Source organism: Choristoneura fumiferana, chromosome 18 (assembly GCF_025370935.1).
Source record: "Choristoneura fumiferana chromosome 18, NRCan_CFum_1, whole genome shotgun sequence".
In the NCBI taxonomy this organism is placed as follows: Eukaryota; Metazoa; Arthropoda; class Insecta; order Lepidoptera; family Tortricidae; genus Choristoneura; species Choristoneura fumiferana.
The window spans coordinates 13,399,518-13,421,397 of NC_133489.1; the positions used below are offsets into that span (position 1 = coordinate 13,399,518).

Consider the following 21,880-nt stretch of genomic DNA (forward strand, 5'->3'; position numbering starts at 1 on the left):
AATTGAAGCTTCAACAAAACACTTCCAGTAATTAGCAATTAGGTGGTAAGCAGCGAACAACAGCTCCGGTCGCGGGTCATCCCTCGCGGCCTGCGGCCTGATAATATCTAAATGCCTAATGGCTGGTGGTCCTGTGACGAATGTATCGGGCCGCCGCCCCCCGCGCGTCGCCCGCCCCCTCACCACTATGTGATAATTCCAAACGCTGCGGCCGCGCCACCTGGGATCTAACAGGGGCGGATCTAGGCTAACATTTTTCTCATTTCATTTTTTTTGTTTTTTTTTATGTAATGTGTTAATGCATGTGAATCTTGGTGTTGTTAGCTACATTATGTGTGTCACTAAGGCGTATTAAAGAGAACATGATAAAACTACATAAATTAGCAGAAGATATAAAAAAGTACAGAAAACAAAGTGGACAAAAATAGGGAGGTGAAAGACCAACTGGGTCATTTGCAGAAAATAAGCACCTTTGAAGTGTCCCAAATTTTTGGAAAATATTTCCCAGGTGCGTTACGTTTATAGAAATAAAAAAAACATACATACTTAAACGTAACGAAGCTAAGATGTATATTTGGGACATCTATCCTGCCCTTCTAAGCGGAGAGGCGCTATCTCAAAAAAATCGTTTTTCTGTCATTTACATCATGTGATGCAGAATGTTTTAAGCTACGCAATAGTATTATAATATTAACTCATGTGTTTTTAGATAGCGCCTTCTGGCTTAGGAGGGCAGTATCTAGATGTCCCAAAACTTTGTAAAGAAAAATATTTCTCAGGTGCGTTACATTCATAGGAATAAAAAAATCATAAATACAAAAATGTAACGAACTGAGATGGAAAATTTGGGACATATTTTTTCTTTTCTGATGTTCGACTGTCAAAACGTAAAAACGATTCGGAGTAAGATAAGCCTAAAAAACAATTATATGGAAAAAAACGAAAGGTGCATATTTTCTCCAAATTACTCAACTAATAGGCAAAAACAAGACCCGCACAGCAATTTTATGCCTTAATAATTTACCTAATAATTGATTTGATTCAGATGACACTTTATGAAGGTCCACTGTCAATATATAAATGTACACATATATATTAATGTACAGCTTTTTAACTTGCTATTCCACAATCTCGTATAGTTACAATACAGCTAAAATCTATGCGATACATATTAGTTTTCGTGCACAACCAGACCTCCACAAGAGGCTATAACACTCACTTCTGACATAACGTCATTTCGTGTTGTTTGGAAACGGTTGTGTTCAAGATCGCTTATAAAAAGAACTTGTATAGATTTTTAAACGCTTTAGAGTCTTGTCTGATGTCGCACAGACGTAGCTGTCTCATATGACTGGATGCGTAAAAAGATAACAGTTCGTGTTTTTGTTCAAGTTTCTCATGAAAAATAACGTGCCTGTTGTTTTAATTATATCGCGTAATTCATTGCAGTGACAGAAATTCAGCACTTTAATTGCTCTATCAAAAGCTCCGTAACCTGTTATTTACAGCTGACGCAAAGGCCGTGCCAGGATAAGCTAAGTGATTCTGCCCCCATCGAGTTTGGGCTCGTAATTTTTATGGATGGTGTGGCTCTATATTAGTAATAAATTGGCAAAATTTCAGCCCCCCAAACTTAATAGGTTTATGTATAAAAAAAATTTTTTTCAATATCTTTTTTTTTTCAACCTATTTTAGCGTGCATCACAAATATGTTACATTCACTACAGATGATTATTTGACATGAATAACATTTTCATTATGTCATAGAAAAAAATACTGACTGAAGATTTCATATTTTTTTATTATTAACTTCCACTTTAGAGACCACTCTAATTTTTTCACCAGTGATACACTCACAAATGAGCTATAACATGTATTTTTTTCAAAATTATAATTGTGGGCGAACATGGAGATATCTAGATATATATAATTATTTTTGCTACCTTCTGAACAAATGAAAAGCATGGCAACTTTTAGAAAGCATTCTACTAGCAAATGAACTTGGGCTATGTAAAGACATAAAATGTATAAATTGAATGCCCCCATCTAGTTTGGGCTAATAATTGACTGAAGATTTACGCAATTTTGTCAAATATTTAGCTTAAACTTAATTAGCTCTACAATAAGTTCCGAATACTGACTTCAATTTTTTTTTTTTACAATTCCTATTTATAAAGATCACAAATTATGCATGATTATTTGACATGAATAAATTAATAATGTAATAGATTAAAATATATTCAAAAATGAAAAATATTTAGGTTTGAGCTCTGGATGACATCTGAGCAGTCTAACATTTATATTTTTTTCAAACATCTGTAAAAGTGTAGATATCTATATAGTGAATGTATAATATTTGTGATGCACACTAAGATAGGTTGAAAAGAAAAAGAAGATAATGAAGAAAAATAATATTTTCTTTTTTCTTTCATACAAAAACTATTAAGTTTGGGGGGCTGAAATTTTGCCAATTTATTACTAACACCCACAACATCCATAAAAATTACGAGCCCAAACTCGATGGGGGCAGAATCACTTAGCTTATCCTGGCACGGCCTTTGAGGCAATTGCTATATTTTCTGGGATTGAACAAGTCAAGCCTCTGGTCGTCGCTCGGTATGTGGCTCACTTAGCGCGTGTTGAGTAGCCACCCAGGTTGTAGATCACGCTGAAGGAATGTCAGGCAGTGTTGGCACTCGCTGGCGGCGCCGCCCCGCATTCCGCATGCACCCCGCCGATCGAACATCGGCATTTAATTAGCCACGTGCCGGCCAAAGCCTGAACCCGACATTGCTCGCATTGTGTCCGCTAACTTGCTTCACAGAATAACTTGCGGACGCTTTGCATTCTCCGAGTGATATATGCGTGGTCTTGCTTGACAAATAAATAGGAGTGTCATGTGATATTCAGAAATTCGAAAGCTATATCATATTTAACCTACTACTAACCTACCCTCAGCACGAGCCAGCAGGAGTGGACTTATAGTCATCTACCTCACCTACGCACTTTATATAATAATAATAATTCTTTATTTCCATAAAAAGGTACAAGTATCTTACATTAATATATGTAGTAACTAGACAAAATCGTAAATAAAGTGGGCCACAGCTACCAAACTAGGTGAAAACCTGTATTTCAGCAGTCGGAGCTCTTCCATGAGGTCAATAAATGTGCTGAAATCTAGCAACAACATAATCCTACAATTAAGATTGGTTTTTGGAGTCTTTTTGTATTTTTTATTTCAACTCCAAATTTTCATTTCAAATCATTATTTGATTGCTTAGTAACGACATCTCTTGTCCAAGTGAGCAGTTAGTTCCAATGGAATGCTGAAAGTTTCTCGATGAAGGCTACAGCATAGATGTCGCTAGTGTCGCTGCTTAAGTGACTAAATAAGAAACAAACAAGCTGAAATAATATGTGATGCATAGGATAAATTCGTGTCTGTGATGCCTGTCCAGTGGTGGTCTATTTTTCTGGTTTTTCTGTGCATCTATGTTTCATATTGTATTTTCGATATACTTAATCCCACAACACTTGTCAAAAGGATTAGAATATATATAGAGAACATCATATATATACTTAACAGAACTAAAAATAAGAAATAGCAACCCTTATCTAATAAATCTAATCTAAATCTATAAAAATAAAAAATAAAAAAACCACCGAATTGATAACCTCCTCCTTTTTTGAAGTCGGTTAAAAATGAGGTCACGGTGGGTAAGTAGAAAAACACGAAGGAAAATAATCACTGATATTTTCGCGTAAATTAATGTAGGTAAGTAGACCTATTTTTTGACTTTGTAAAATCGCTTACATTGATTATAATGCTGCTTGTTGGAATCCTACTAATACGAGTACTAGGCATAGACCAATTTTAATATTTACTCGGAATCCAGCCCTCTACCCCTATGCCCCGCGAAACTCTGGACATAGAGAATGAAAAAAAACTAAGAACCGATTACAAGAATTAGATATCAGTAAACGTGAGAAAAAGTTTTCGCCTAGACGTAGGTAAGCATTTTCCATTTATAACATTAAATGTTATTTTAGTACCTACACACGGTAAATGTATTGTATTTGTTCTGTTTCCCGGGCGCGAGTGCGGTCCCCGCGGGCGGGTCCCGCGGGAGCGGCCCGCGCCCAACTTCGGGCTCCCCCCCGCGCGCGTCCCGGCCCCCCTCGCTCCCGTAGAGAATACATTTTCGCAACACGAGTGTTGGCCTAACAACGACTCTGCGACAGCGAAACACTCACTGGGAAAAATTAGTCATTGCCGATGCTACTAACTCACGACACGACCGCTTCTGCTGGAACAAAGCATCCTTGCGCACATTACTTCGCCTTGTCCACGCAGTTGGCCGAGTAAACGTTCGTCGTTGCCATTAAAAAACACTACAGAAACTACAGTAAAATTCGAACAATACGCAGTTCACTAATAATAGAAAGGGTGCCTCGGGGAAAGCTGAAAGTATCAGGCAGATGAGGAACAGTAACGATTGTTTAAGACATGTGCCCGTTTACGAGAGCCATTGAAGCCCCGTCGCAGTAATGAACGCTTAAGGAATCTAGCGATCACAGTGAGTAGTTGCAATAAATACCTAGCTGCGCCACAAGTACCTACTATAACTACAGCATAAGTAAATTTTGTTGCGGTAAGTTATTCAGCTTCTTACGACCGCCATAAAAGCTAAATTATCTAGGTGGCATAAAATTACAATGTCAACTGTGCGGGATGGTAAGTACTGTTTTAAAAAGTCCTAAAGTCATGAAAGATAAAGGAGAGGTAGCGTCGGCCGATGATGGGCCACAGCGGCCAATTTATTTATAATCTCGGGTGCAGAATCGGCTACGAATTAGCATGTAAATATTTGAAGTCCAAGGAAGAAGGCTGGCAGAGATTTATCGTGAGGAGCGCGAGATAAGCGAGGACAGGGTCGTAAAGCACCGGGAGGCGCGGCGCGTTAGTCTCCGCCGCAGCACACCCTTTGACGAAGTTGTAAAAACAGCATTAAACCGCAGTAAAAACGCATCTCTTACGCTCGCGGCCGTGAGAGCCAGCAAGGCACAGCTACCGCACTCCTCATTTCACCGGGCCTTATGAATTTCAATGAAGATATAGTAATAAAGCCCTCTCAATCTTTAACATTTTACACGAATATTTATAAGGATCGCGTCGCATTTCTTAGCGAATTTACGTATCAATCCTTTTCAACAAAGAATAAGTGTAAATATACTAACCAGCGATTTCTGAGTCCCATCGATCGGTTGTTTCCATTTGATTTCCCTCTGTGTCTCCAGCATCTGTAATAAGAAAAAGCTGTTTTAAAAATCAGAATGTTGGCTAAGTAATGTAAGTAACGTGTGATATAGGCATTCCCAAAGCTAATACATCACTTTATTAACAATTCGGATACGTCACGTCACTTCGCGTCGCTAAGCTCTCTCCATCGGATATTTGAGTTAGGCATGAGAATAAACCGCGGCAATGTGACTCATATATGTATACGTAAATTACTGTTTACTGCGCCAGTAAGTTCTATTTCAAGAATTTCCGTAAATGAAATCAAGGAAAAAATTAAGCAATCTATGCGCACGGAATCGAAATGACTGAAAATTAGTTATAACTTTTATAATATAGGTCCACATCCGGAACAATTATATAGACACCGGATGGCAATTAGTGCTGGCACTAATAACTCCAATTAGCGTAGGTATTCCATGCAAGTACTTATTTGATTACTAGCGTTCTAGTAAACCCTTCGCTCAGACCCCAGGGGAGTTGCGTTGGCAGTGCAAAAGCAAGACGATGATAATGTAAATGCATCCGAGTGCCGTCTTAGCTCCCCCTAAGACAATCCGCTAGAGGACGTTACTTTTGAAACGTATGACAGGAAGCTTTAACAAAAGGCTCTTAAATTTAACTAAGAATAAAGAATATCATAATCAGTTTTTTTTTTATAATGACAAGTTAAACAAACTAAGATAATATTGATTAAGCTTCAAAAAATCAGTTAACTCGTCGTTAATTTTAAGTTCAACAATATTTTAAGAGTTGCTCAGGAGAGATTGATATATATGCGATAAGTCTGCCTATTGCATACTTCGTTAGTTTTCTCAATGTAAGTGTATTTTTCCCGAATTGTTCACTTCGTGGTGTTCAACGAAGACTCATTGTAATAAATCATATTGTAAGAAAACTTACTTCCTTAGTTCAGAACGGAGTGTTCCAAGCCATAAAAAACGACACCATCATTAACATGCTATTTAGATGAGTTAATAATTGACACAGAAACTAAGTTCAAATCCAACAAATAGGTGGTATTTCGTACGTAAGCTACTAATCTAACGATAGATGAGATGTGCGTACACAGTGAATTGTGTGCTCGCGAATGCGCTTGACACTTGACAAAGTGCTGGGTGCGACGCAACTGCGATTAAATCAATTTTCATTGAGTTATTGCTCCGATACTGGCTACCGCATATTTTAAAACGTTCATCTCTGTTTGCGCATCTTCATGTGATCTATTCACACGCGTATGGATTACCTGCGATCATTACTTAGGTTTATTTTGATAAATTTATTACTCGCTAAGAATACGAGTATAAGTACAAGGTGATTGAGAGGACATAGGACAATGAACATTGGAATAGCATTTAAAGTCTACGTGGCAATCAAGTTCTGAGGTCCCTATGCGGCTATCAGGGTGCTAAATTATTATTCTGTGTCTACTACCTCACGCTACTAAAAATTATGACGAGAGAAAGAAAGCTCTAAGTAAGCTTCGTTTTCTTAAGACAGAAACCGTGAAAAAAAAGCGTATCACGTATTGGGTACCCCCATTCATTAGGCCAGTCTGACATATTCCTCATTAGATTTACTAGTCTTGGGTCATAGTATAAAACAGGATAATTCCAAAATTGGTTATCCAAATCTGCCGTGCTCTTAAATGGCGTGTTCTTCGCCCATTCGCCGCTCAATTACTTCCAGCCACTCAAAATCCTGCCTAATAGACACGCGGGAGTCTGTCATTCGCACATCGACGTCGTGGCAATTCGCATTGCACTGCACCCAATGCGATGCAACGATCGCAGCCTCGGCCGTACGTCATTCGCTATCTGCGCCATGTGTCACTGTCCACCGCCACCTACGGCTGACGATGCAGCCTAGACGACCAAATATGCAAATCGACGGCGCAAGTTAATATTACGTTTGAATTCAGTTAGCCGTTTTGCTGTTACGTTATTGAATGTTTAATCTGCAGGCGTATCATGTAAACAGGGGGAGAAATTAGAATGTTTTGACCGCTCCTCGCGAAATATAATCGTCAGCGAAATTTTATTGAAAATCATGGAGTCTGACGGATGAAAGATGAGAATGTAAAAATGATGCCGTGGTGGCGGTATTAGGAGGTAGATATTCTATAAAATGTAGTTTATACTTGTATTGTAATTTTTAAACATAAGTATTAATAATATAATGTTACTCAAATTAACACATGTGAGTGCAATTGTTAAAAACCGACTACGCGTAGTCACCTATTAATAATATGCGACAAATATTCAATATTGAGTTTTGATCCAATCAAACATCAAAATGAAGCTGTATACGAGTTTTCAGCTTATTATCTCTCATTCCGAATTGAATCTCCTAATATGACCGCATTATAAGCTGCGATATGAAAGACAATGCCTAGGCTGTGATAGTTTTACTTTTGAATTTATTTTAACTATTTATACAATACATTATCGTTATGATCTTTTTAAGATTCTTCAAGCCAACGGTTTGGCTTGTGGAGGGGGAACACGTGGTTTTAACAAACATTAGCAATTTAAGGTGTATTTTTCAAACGGACCTAAATTAAAGAATGATCTAAGCTTTTATGATATTTTTATAAGATCTACGAGTATATCCTACACACTATGGGTTTAGACGAGAAAAAAAATCATCCCCTCTTTACGTGTTGGGAAGGTCCTTTAACATTTTTCTTTTCACTATTTTACATTGCCATATTATACATACATTTAAACCGCATTACAATTATATAACGACAGATAGGTATACGGTGAAGTATCTTACCATGGGATCATGGGTAGTAAAAACGCAAAGTTGGTCTTCTAACCTTACTTACCTTCAAATCTATCCCCAATATTAGATTCATCAGCTTCATCCTTCCTGTCGTTTTCCTCGTTCTCGTTATTTTCTTCATTATCGTCACTGCCATCGTCATTGGTCGGATCTTCATCAAGGTAGCCAATGTCGTCTTCAACTTCACTGTCTTCTTCGCTCGCATCAGCTGCTTCCTCATCCCATCCCTCTTCTTCATCTGAAAATAATCATAGCGGTTACTAGCCATATATAAGTCAAATTATTTGAAACCCCTTCTATAGTCAAAATACCATATACGGGACTTATCACGCTATTTTTACACAAGAATGGTACGTGAATCAATTGAAATAAAAAAGCATAAGAATTTCAACCGGGACGATGGGTATAAGCTTTCATCTTCGTGGAATCCTGTTATTAATAAGTGTCGGCGTCGGGATGAATGTTCGGAGGGACGATCGGACGTTGTTAGTGTTGTGTGTCGGTGTGATAGGGTGACTAATAAAAGTGACCAAGTGCGGATAGTTCGTGATACGAGTGCCGGCACTATTAGTGATCAAGTGCGGGTAGTTCGAAGAACTCGCGCTGCTAGACAGACTTGACACCCCACACTTCAGTCTACTCGTGACTCGTGAAACGTCGAGGTAAATATTACTTGTGTAAAAATAGCGTGATAAGTCCCGTATAACTGTGTACCGTTATAACCCCTTCTATATTTACTTTCTGCTTGAATGAATAAAAATTATGTAAGTACCTATTTGATATTCTTTTACAGAGTTTTTTGCACATGCTGCAAAATTGTTTACACAGTTTGTCTGCGGGAAACTGTCTTTATAACAATATGTATATTAATAATAATAATGTGTAATTTATAATTACATAGATGTTTATATTGATACAACTAAGTACCTATGTTACTGTCATGAAAGAGTTTCTAATGAATATTTTTAAAAATCTTTTTAAATTTAAATGTCAGTTTCTAAGCGGATATTATCAGGTAAACTGTTGTTGCAATAACTGTGATCAAATTAAAAGTAACTAAATTGCACAATCAGTGGGAAGCGCACAAAGAAATATAATATTTAGATTTGAGAAGGTTTATCTATGGTAGCGCATTACATACTTTTTAATAAATTCACAAATTTTAGCTATTTTCCGTTTTTAGGGTTCCGTATTTAGTTAACTAGAAACCCTCATAGTTTCGCCATTTCAGTCCGTCTGTCTGTCTGTCCGTCCGCGGCTAAGCTCAGAGACCGGTAGTACTAGAAAGCTGTAATTTGGCATGAATATACAGATCAGTCACGCCGACAGTGGTAAAATAAAAAAAACTAAACTTTTTATAGGTTACCTCCCATGCACGTAAAGTGGGGGTGATTTTTTTTCTCGACTAACCCTGTAAGTAGTGTGGGGTATCGTTTGATAGGTACTTTAACACCATTGGGGCAGGGTTGCCAGGACGATTTTTCGATTCAGTGATCTGGCTGCGAAATATCCAACCTTAAAGAGCAGACTTTCATTAAAATCGAGCGAAATAAAAAATTCAGGATGGTAGTAAGTACATCAAATTTACAAGGAAAATTATATAGGCTAAGATTGCTTGAGAATGATTAGTAGTTTAACAGTAAATAGCAGCCTAAGGTATAAAATATACCTAAACTTGAAAGATTCCGTACACAATACGAAATCCTTAGAAAAATATTACTTGATTTTTTAGTAATGGCTATGGAACCCTATCTTGGGCGTATCTGACACGCTCTTGGCCGGTTTTTTCTTTAGTTGTTTTCGTAGTTTTTAAGTCAGTTAATTTTTTATAAAATTTTATAGGTACCTATAGATTAACTGCCAAAGAACGTTAATGATTTATACAAACATAGGTATACCGGGTGTAACCTGTAATACGAGCAAATAATTAAAACATAGATCATACTCGTCAATCTGAACAACTTCAGCCACTTTTAAAAATAATTAGTTTTTTAATTTTTATTACACTTTTAAGTTTATTCGAAGAAGCAATGTAAAGCGAATTGATGTTTGTAGCGTGACAGGCGACGTCAGTTGTGTTCTTAGATGGCGTCCATTGATAGCTGTATTTAATTTATATGAAAAAATGAAAATTCAAAGACTATTATTTTTAAAAGTCGCTGAACTAATGTTGTTCAGTTTGACGAGGACGATCTACGTTTAATTTTTTCCTCGTATTACAGGCCACACCCGGTATAGGCACCTCGTTAATTCATCTTATGACTGTGTCTTCCGAGCCAAATATTGTTGTTAAGTAAGAAAAGATTGGCTGTCTCTATATCCCCCAATAACGGACACTAAGTAAACATTATGGGCAGAAAACGCCCCGTTATATTGTTATCTACTATAATGGTAATATTATTGTGAACTTCCAATTTCAGTAAACTGCTGCTGCTTGGTGAAAATGGGAACAGTAAAATAAATAATGGAAAATCAAAATGGCTGTTATATTCAGACAATGAAAGAAGCATTATTGTGTAGCTAGACAGGGTCGCGTAGGGTTTTAATACGAGGGGCGGCTGAAAAGTTCTAAGCCTAAGGTACTTTGAGGTTGCATATGTGTTAGCGGTAGGTACTGGGCACTAAAACGACCATTTAAAAAGTAAATAATTAAAAGAAAAAAATGCCGTGTTTCTTTTATTACATCTCGAGATATCCGACGCATATCACGAAAATTAAGCACCGTGCAGTACCTCACGAAAAGTGACAAATCACCGAAAAGTATTTTTGAAGAAATGGCTAGTATTTACGGCGCATAGGCCCTTCTCATGCCACTGTTAAAAAATGGAGTCGACTTTTTAAACTTGAACGGGAGTCGATCGAAGACGATTCTCGCTCAGGGAGGCCAATAACGGTTGTGACTAAAGAAAATACTGAAAAAGTCAAGAAGTTAGTATGAGAGGATCGGAGAATTAAGGTTTGGCAAATAGCTGAAGCCTTAGGTATTAAGGAAAGAGTTGGAGAGATTTTGTATCAATATTTGCATATGACAAAAGTTAGTGCGCGTTGGGTGCCGAAAATGCTCACAGCTTTCGATAAAGAACGTCGTGTTCAAACTTGTCAGACATTTATAGAATTGTGTGAAGATGGTTTAGATATAGTTTGATCCCGTATAGTAACTGTTGATGAACAATTTTGAACGTGATTTTGTACGTGAGTTATCCGGGTCATTATATTTAATAACTGTTGATGAAACATGGATCAGACAGTAAGATGATCCAGAGTCGAAGTCTGAATCTATGCAGTGGATCGAACAAGGTGAAAGGCCACCGAAGAAATTCAAGGTTCAAAGATCGGCGTCTAAGCTAATGGCCACCGTGTTTTGGGATTGCGAAGGCATTCTTTTAATAGACTATTTGGCAAAAGGCTCTACAGTAAATGCAGTTTATTATGTCGAGCTATTAATAAAGGTGCGACAAGCCATAGTCGAGAAACGACGGGGCAAACTGAGCAAAGGCATTTTGTTTTTGCAAGACAACGCCCCCGTTCACACCGCTCGTGTTGCCAAGCTTGCTCTGAAGGAAACTGGCTTCGAGGAAATTGATCATCCACCCTACAGTCCAGATCTGGCCCCTAGCGATTATTTTCTATTCAGCAATTTGAAGAAAGGGGAAAGCGATTTGGTACTGATGAAGAAATGAAGGCGGCTGTACAGGAACATTTCGACAGGCAAAATAAATAAAAAATAACAGTCTAAAAGCATTAGGTATTTAAAAAATGAAATAAATGCCAATACAATATAATCTCCCTTTAATTCAATAATTAAAGGGAGATTATATTGATTTTTTTTTTATTTTTTTTACCTCAGGCTTAGAACTTTTCACCCGCCCTCTAACAATTCACACGAAGTCACACACAGTTTGGGTGTAATCATATTAAAGTATTCACGTAAGCAACATGATGTTAATTAATAGAAGTGGCAATAAAGCTAATTAGAATAATGCAGGCATAGCTTTGCTGTGATATGTGCGCCAATGGACAAATTACTGGGCGATACCGTCGCAGGGCGCTATCGAAAGCTACCATTAAACATGCTAGGCGCAGAATAGTGCATTACATTACAGCTACAGAAATTGCTCATAATTGATAATTAAAATGTAAATAACATTATTGAAAGCATGAACTTTTAAGACATTTTTTGTTTTGTAAATGTAAATGTTCAATTAATCAACTGTTCAAATTTTATAGAAATAAACTCTTCTAAGTTTAAAAACTGATTTTCACTACCGTTAAATACCTACTAACTAAGATAAGGTAAGTATTTTAGCTTTCAATATAGGTACCTATATAGCATTAGAAAAAACTTACTAGGTACTCGTATTTACAAACTGAAACATGCACAGAAAGACCAGAAAAAGAGTCTAGCGCTGGAAATTGAACCCAGGTCCTCAGCATTCCGTGCTGCGTGCTGTACCCCTACACCACCCAGTGGTGGACAGGAGTAGATACAGACATAAATTTCTCCAATGCACCATATATTTCAGCTTGATTGTTTGTTAACCCTTAAGCAGCGACACTATCGACATCTATGTTTTAGCCCTCGTCGAGAAACGTCAACACTCCTTCGGAACTAACCGTTCAACCGGACAAGAGATGTCGCTACCAAGCAATCAAACACGGGATGACCGTAAAAGTAACAAAATTTGGAGTTGAAATAAAAAATACAAAAATACTCCAAAAACCAATCTTTATTCGGTTTGCAATGTTTGTAGCAATTTGGATTTAGGGTAAATGGCAAGCCGAACTTTTAGTAGTCGAATCGAATATTTGATGTACTTTAGGTAGATTGAATGGCAATACAAGAACGTTCAACAGAAAATACAGTCGGCAAATAATGTACCTATTAAAAAATTATATTTTTTATAAAATATTTTTTAACGTTTTGGTGTCGAAATGTGAAAACGAACCAACAATATGGAGTGCAGCTACTTATCCCAAATATTTTGGAAACATGAAATATATCATTTATCTACTCAATAAGCTCTAAACAACGATACCCCACTCGATGTGGTAGGTCAATTTTTTTTCATACCTTTAGAAATGTGGAAGCACCCTTTAAATATTTTTGACAATTTATATAGCATTGATTAACAAGATGTTATACAATTAAACATAAGAACCTACTGTGTAAATTTGAAGACTACCTTTTGGTTGTAAAACCTGTGTGACAGACGGACAGATGGACGGACGGATTCTACCCGATAGCCAGTGGTTAGAGAACCTCTACGACGAAGCTTGAGGTCCCGGGTTCGATCCCCAGTCGGGGCAGATATTTGTATGAATAATACGAATATTTGTTCTCGAATCTTGGTCGTTTAATATGTGTATAAATATGTATCCATTGTATGTTTGGCCGTTGTCTAATACCCATAGTACGGGCTATGTTTGGTTGGGACTAGGTCAACAGGTGTCAACTACTCAATTGTCCCGTTATTTTATTTGTTAATTATTTGTATTAACATTTATAAGGCGGCAAAAAATCAACTTGCTTACTACCGTCAATTTTATTTACCAATTCATCAATGTGCGGATTTAAATATATAATTAATTAAAATTATATATAAATTAAAAATACGAACAATAGTGTTAGCAAAGTATCATAGTGACATAATTAGCGCAGGGCGGGCCGTGGCGTGATTGCGCCCCGTCGGCGCGGCCGCACCCACGGCTTGCTCCCTGCCCGCACTACCAAACCATTCCAATTATAATTAAAACGGATTTTAATCTAACCTCGAAAATACTCAATTATATACAGTTTTATGACATAGTTGATACTGACGTTTTAGAAATTTATTGACTTGTCTGCGACTTCGTCAGCGAAGAATTCGTTTATTGCTATCCCTAGGTACAATTTAACCACATCCGACTAAATTGGAGAGCTTTTAATAGACTGGGTCTTCAAATTGTTCTAGAACATTTCAGCAGGTTATGATTGAATTGAATACCTTCTCCTGTATAGGTTTTACATCTGAATTTTTTATTCAAAGTATAGTCACGCCTTTGACGCCTCACATCCTAAACAAAGATCGACTGAAAATTTTCGATAAAGCCAAACTAATCCAACCATCTGAAATATTCTGGAATTATTTTATAACACCTGTTATACCTAACCTATAAAAGTTAGAATACATTTTAAAATAGTCCGAGATCCCGAGTCCTAAAGGTCCGCTGAGACGTAGCCAACACTGCTGGACACTGCGTGCCGTCGGGACCAGCCATCGATTCATTACTCCAGGCCACGCGTCCAGCTGCACAGGACTCTGCTTCTGAGGCTACGAGCTGCATTTGACCTGTTTGGACTTTATTTAACATTTTTTGTGTTATTTATATCATATATTATGTTGTACAGTCAACGTCATAAATAAGTGATAATTTCTGTACATTGTCGCTTTCAGTCGTTACACAAATTCGGATGGCTTTTCAAACATGACGTTAAAGTGACAAGGTACAAAAATGATCATTTATTTATGACGTTGACTGTACCTATATATCCCTACTACTGTTTTATTCCATATACCTAACTAAAGTCAAATTTGACACTTAAAATTCTGACTGCATTAAAAATTCCCAGTAATAACAATTCCCGACTTTTGAACTTGCTACATTCCGCATTAGACTTTATTATTTGCTTTTGATACAACAAAGCGTGGCACATATAATTATGCAGGTGACTGTAACTATTGATCATGAAAACATTCAATGGTGTATAGTTATATAAGTAATATAAAAAACAGAGTTATTTTTTTCAGTTTACACGCAGTCAGTTTTTCAAATTTTTCAAATTCATATTTCATTCTTTTTTGTTGGCATTAATTCGTTTTATGATTGACTGATGATTGTTTTGTTTATTTTAGACGGTAATTAAATAATCTCATAATATTATTACATAGGTAGTTGTAATTAACTACCTACCATCATTTACGAAAGGTTTTTTCTATGATTTGTCACTCCAGACTGTTTTCAATCATATAGAGTGTTTATATTAATACCTATACTCGCCTTCTAAAGCCTTTTATTTTATTTATTTATTTATTTATTTATTGCGATACCCATCTCGAGAGTACGAGACGGGTATCGCAAGAGTACGAGAGTGATATTATTTTTTGGTATCCTGCACACTAAAGTGCATAAAGTCATTTTTATAACAGTTTTGTTACTTGGTTGAGCCACTGAGTAATGACCAGCAGATATAATAACGGACATAGTACATACCTGCAGACTTAAAATCTTACATACATGCATACACACAGGGCAAAAACATAACCCTCCCGCTTCACTTCGCCGCAGTCGGTTAAAAAAGCAATAAATAGTCCAAGATTGAATGTAACTATATATTTCTACAGTTCCCAGTGAATAAAAGACAATCCACAGTAAACCCTGCAGGCTAATGTCCAAATCCTTTCAAAGTCAAGGTTTAAATCCTGCAGACTTCCTCTTCAGTATCCTTTGTCTCGCGAGAATGAACGTTCCAGAGCTGTTCGGAAACAAAATAGTGAACACAAGCCAACATTGTGCGGGAAGAGTCCTGCACAATCCACAACAGCAATAGCCCATCAGAACTTCATGTTCAGAATGTGTCGCGCGGGACACATTCGGCACCAAAGCGCCAACACTATACTGCAGTTCTGGCAATTCAATTTTCTTACTGACCATATCGACATTAGATGTATTGTAATTCATCCCTCATCGAGCGCCGCGGAAAGAGTCGGCTGGGAGGCATTAGCGGGTATCGATAAAGCGCTTCATTGTTAGGCGATTATTTCCTCCCTCGATTATTTTATCTAATTTAATACGAGTGTTATTACGGAGCCCACGGGAACCAGGTAACAACAATTTCTAAGGGCGGCCACATAAAACCAGATCAAGGCAGAGTGGTAACGCGTGATGAAATAGGTTGTCAATGTCAATGTGACATGGTTTTAAGTTGCTTATCATTTTCATGGGCCGACTGTACATTTGGAAATCCGTTTCGGAATTTCAATTCGAAATATCAATTCGGGATATCAAACGCAGTAAATCCATACAAATCTATGGGCCTACCACATACAGACAGTTGTTTTCCGTTCGAACTTTTTTCTGATTCGGATTCCGCGTGGTGGCCTGTGCGTTTGGAATTGAAGTAAACGTAAGTGTGTGATGTATTTACGGAATCCCAAATCGATATTTCGAATCAAAATTCCGAAACAGAATTCTGAGTGTACGTATGTGACCGCCTTTATATTAAGTACTTACTTTTCAGAAGTTTAGTCAGGGTGTTTGACTAGTTTGTGACAGTGCAATAGCGACTTTAATATTTAGGTGACCATATGACCCGAGGCTGTACTGTTTAACGCCCGGGCGCTCGCGATCGCATTTACCGTCACTTTCTACCCTCGTGCTATACTGTAACGTGTGACAGAAAGAAGTGGTGAAATACTGCGTTACGCAATAGGTAATACACAATGGTTCTGTAATATAAATCCCATCAAAACATAAGTAAGTTAATTTAATTATATTATATAAAAACTAGCCAAGTCCGACCTTAGGCTTCAATTTTCAATATATTATCCTAAGTTATAAGAAGAAATTATATTTTAAGTTGTTATAAAATATTTTATAGTGTTATAAATAATTTTCATTGCTGACCAATGAACTTGGCACCTTGGCACTTGGCACCCATTTTAGATCTCACTTCTTTTGCCGTTTAAGTCAATAATCAAGGCATATATCATAATATTGAACTTCGCTCTCATTTCACATTTATGTTTTGATGGGATATCATTACTTTTTGTACAAAAATAATTAAATTTAAAAATTATAATAAAATTACAAAAATGTACTCGTTTCTGATCTATTCCTTTGTATTCACCCAACTACCTGTCTAGGTCATCTGGAACTGGTTTAGAATTTTGATCTATTGGTGAGTCAGTGATAAAAATGTCGATTTTTGGATATGTCTAAATAACCGTTTCAAGTGTGTTTATGAAATTTGGAGCATATATGTATCCCACAAGTCTCAAAAAATGAACCAAATTTGACATTTTTATGTGAAATAGTTTTTTAGTTATGAGGGGGCAAAAGTTGCTCTAAATGGTTCGGGTAAAATTCCACACGGTGCTGCTCGCCAGTTCTGTTAGCTTGAACCTGGCTTGACACGCTTCCGCGTGTCTAGATTAGGTACTAAATTTATTTAATAACTTTCATACGGTACGTAGTTATAAAACAAGGTGTTTACTACATAACTAATCACCTCAGACACCCTAAAAATATTTTTTTTATGTTAGTTGATTGCATTGTTTTCAATACCTTCATTATTTAAATCAATATTCGTGTGTTTGTTATGTCAGTAATTCTACTTGATTTCTAAGTATTTATCAGTTGCGCTTCGATGTTTTTAGAAGAAAATCAAACTAACACCAAAACGACCGGTATTAAATTATCTAAATAGCATGCAACCTCGCTAATACATTTGATTGGCACAATATGTCGCATTCGTAACTTTTAGACCACATTAACAAAGCGATTTTTTTATTGATTCGCGCTGTCATCGTTCATCCACCATTACCTCTCATATTTCGTTTTCTATATTTTTTATTAACGGCAAAACCTACTAGACACTGGCAAAATTGTCCTCCAATGGAAAGAGCCATATTTTTCTAAAAAATCGAATCTAATCTAACATTGAAGGGATTTAAAAACACAAACACAATCTGATTTAAAACATAGTGTAATCGACAAACTATATTGTATTTCGATCCAATTTATGAAAAGTGTAAACAAAGACGCTATTTATCCTACCACAGACATTCATTCAATGATCTGAAAACCTAGAACCTATTGCAAAATAATTAATCTGTCCAGTAAATCGATTTAATTTATTGATTGAATAGATCAAAGTATTTTTGTCTATTTTATTATTTAGAATTTGATTTCACTCCAAAGACTGTTTATTCAAATATAAAAGCAGTAACTATTTTTTAATTTTAAGGAAAGTAAATAAAAATCGCTTATTCATCCGCGCATTAATCGATTTTTAAAATATCAATTTTTCCACCATCTCTACGCTAGTTTATGCTACTACAGATTATACACATGTTTCAATCAAGAAATAACGTCAGATTTTGCCGAAGATTTTTCAAGTGAAAAATAAACATTGAAATCAAGTGAATTTTGGTGAAAAAAGTGATTAGACATCTAGTTAAAAGACGCGAATTATAGATAAATGAAAATTGATTCGATCCAAGTTAGGTTCGTTTACACTTTTGATAAATTGGATAGGCATAACGTATCCTACCATGGTTTTCAGTTATTTAGTTGACGCCGAAGTTTTTTTTTATTTCACTTAATGGAAAACGAGCAAGTGGGTCTCCTGATGGTAAGATATCACCACCGCCCACACACATACGTACGCACGCATTTCGAATGCCAGTGTACACTACTATACTCTACATTTCAGCAGTCGTACCATAAGTATAGGTCGTACCTATTTTACATTACTATTACTAGACATCAGATTATATGTATTTGCATATTTTGATTCTATTTTTATAGCGTTATTGCATATTTTGATAATTTTTCATTAACAGTGTTTATTTCAGTTGTTAACATGCTAGGCGTGTTGTTATTAAGCCGTTTTTTACACTTATAGTTTTTTTGACAGTTTTGTCTCGCTGTATTTGTTTATATCAACGAAAATCGTTTTTTTGGTGAAATAATGCAGCCCGTGATAAAATAATACGCTGGCTTTAATAGAATCTTGGACAATAAATTACCCAGACCAATTTACGACTGATGGCACCGTGATTTTCTGCAAGGATTGTGAAAAGCGAAACCCTCATCAAAAAAAAAAACAAAAAAAATGTGAAAATAAACGTAAATTCTAATAATAAATGTTTTTTTTACTGTGCATATTTAGTGGATATTTTGCCCTTCTTTAGTGCATATTTGCATGCATATTTTGGCATTTTGATAGTGCATAAAATCCGATGTCTACTTATTACCAGAGAGCGCTGAGCGGAATATTCAAGGCATTCTTAGACGACCAGATGGCCTAGTGGTTAGAGAACCTGACTACGAAGCTTGAGGTCCCGGGTTCGATTCCCGTGTCGGGGCAGATATTTGTATGAAAAATACGAATGTTTGTTCTCGGGTCTTGGGTGTGTACTATGTATTTTAAGTATGTATCTATCTATATAATTATATTAATCCGTTGCTTAGTACCCATAAAACAAGCTTTGCTAAGCTTACTTTGGGACTAGGTCAATTGGTGTGAATTGTCCCGTGATATTTATTTATTATTTATTATTTATTCTTTGACCTGTCGTAGTGACTTCTCACTTATCGGCTTCCGATATACATACATATATCGATACAAAACATACGTACTAAAGAAGATTACAATACAATAGGCGGCCTTAAGTTAAAGAGCGATCTCTTCCAATTTACTTTCGAGCAGTTGAAAATGTGAAATAGACATATGCAATAATTTAGTAATTGGATAACAATTTTCTAATTGAATAATTTCAGTTTAGTTTTATTTTTTTAATTTCATGTTGAAACTCTTCTGTTGTAATGTTAACAAGTGTTCCATTAATGTGTCTATAAAAGAAATAGTTTTCTTTTTCATGTTTTCCGGTTTTAAACTACTTCTTTTACAGTCAAATATCCATTTACACGCGGAAAAAGAACGCTCTACATAACATGATAAGTTTACGATAATCAAATTTAAAGTCTAATCTCTAATACATCGACATCATTTAGGTAGAGTCGATAAGTGAGAAGTCACTTCACTATGACAGTTCAAAAAATGCCATGAAAATTACGCCCTCTGCTTAGTACTTAGTTATACAAAGTATTTTCTCGTTCTCGTCTCTGTTTCTGATTTACCGTAATAATAATAAATATTGTTTCGTATCAGTGTAAGTACTAGCTCCGACAGGTTTGTTTAATCAACAGCGTAGCGTTTAAATACAATAGCTATACATACATAAGACAATCGGAACTGAGGCGCTATACTGCATGATATTTTGTTATTTCGGCTCAAACTTACATTTTACAAAAAAAAGGGGGCCGAAACATTGAAGGGTGTTTTTTTTTTTGTAAAATATAAGTTTGAGCCGAAATAACAAAACACAGGTCCATTATTTTTTTATGTTTTCTAACATATAATCAAGCCGTTATTAACTAGCAATTTCATTTAACAGCACTTTCTACAGAAGTTAGAGGGTTTGCTCACTTTTTAGTGCTAAGGAAGTAAATTTCTCCGCATAAGTTGAGTTTGGGCAGCTAAGATAAATACGTGTCCGTTATTTTAGACTACTCTCTAACATATATAAAAATAAAACAAATCGGAGCCGGACAGTTGGATACGTACCTTTCCTTGTAAGTAAAATTCACGAAGTGTAAAAATTCTTCTTTTTATGTCGGTTAAATTGTTAAGCGACACAATGAAATTTTAAGAAAAAAAATCTGACTGACACACATATTCTCTGTCAGCACTCTTCAAACTGAAAACTTTGTTTTTCTATAGGTAAGGGAAAACAAATTGATACTTCAACAAAGGAATACGAATAGAGCGGATAAACCTAAACGATTTGGGTAATAAATTCGACTAGGGACCCCAGAATACTAAACTGGTACCAAGCAATAATAAACACAATACGGACTCCGCATGTATGTTTGTTGCCCAGCTACTATGCAAACTTGGAAACTGTAATTTTAATGTGTTCGGAGACGTTACTATGATACCGTGTGGGAATATGGCCGGGCCGCGGTCCCGGTGGTGGCCTGGCCGGCCCAGGCTGGCCCACCCCGCCTGCGTCAGACCATCGTTAACTAAATATGTTTCGGGAGCTAAATACATATAAGATATGCGAGACGATCCCGACATTGCTCAAGGACTCGTTGAAAGATCGAAGTTCGCTCTCCAGTAGAAAACGCTGCGCCACGAGGAGTCATGTCTTGACTTGAAGTTCAGTGCGGTTTTTATGTAACACTAGCTTTTACCTGCGACTTCGTCCGCGTGAAGTAGTAACTTTGGGAAGTATTTTTTTAGGGTACCTAGTCTGCCAATAATACCTACACAATGTAGAAACTTCTGCGGTTTACTGAAAATACCCTATTTTAACAAATCGAAAACAAGATACAAATAAGAGTTTATACAAATTTCTTGTTTTTAATTAAATTTTTTGATAAAACCTAAATATTATGCGGGTAGGTGCACTTTAGCAATACGACGACTAATCTTCATAGTGAACTCTTGGTACCTTACGTCGTTTAGTTACATAGTTTATGTTAGTGTTATATTAAGACGGCATTTTTACTTATCATAGCTTCACATGTTTCCGATAAAAATACTTAGGTTTAGTAAACTAGCTTTTACCCGCGGCTTCGCTCGCGTCAACCTTAAACATTTCAAAGAAGCAAGCAATCAAGCAAGCATACAAGTGAGCATGTAAGCAAGCATGCGAGCAAGTATACAGGCAAGCATGCGAGCAAGCATACAGGCAAGCATGAAAGCAAGCATGCCAGCCAGAATGCAAGCATGCAAGCAATTTCATCTACATCGAATCAGTAGATCTAGAGATTACCCCCTACAACCTCACAAACTCATAAACTCACACACTTTGCCCCTTTATAATATTAGTATAGATAACATCTTATAAACAGGCAAGGTTGGCTCTGAGATAAAGCTAGTAAAGATGCAGCTCTAGAAATCAAATACGAAAAACAATTCTTATGGCATCATTTGAGGAAGTATAGGTAGGAACTGTC

At 36.4% G+C, this 21,880-nt stretch overlaps 1 protein-coding gene across 2 annotated transcripts in view; it reads right to left on the reverse strand.

Moving 5' to 3' along the window:
* The window catches only part of L (zinc finger protein Lobe), a 98,131-nt gene that overhangs the window by 67,211 nt on the left and 9,040 nt on the right, over positions 1-21,880 (reverse strand). Inside the window, exons 2-3 of one of the 2 annotated variants that reach the window (XM_074101554.1) lie at positions 8,133-8,327; positions 5,242-5,304 (exon numbers count right to left, since the gene is read on the reverse strand). In XM_074101554.1, the coding sequence (XP_073957655.1) occupies positions 5,242-5,304; positions 8,133-8,327 (258 nt within the window). Of the gene's footprint in view, positions 1-5,241; positions 5,305-6,205; positions 6,261-8,132; positions 8,328-21,880 lie in introns of those variants that run through there. The other variant, XM_074101556.1, reaches the window with a different exon arrangement.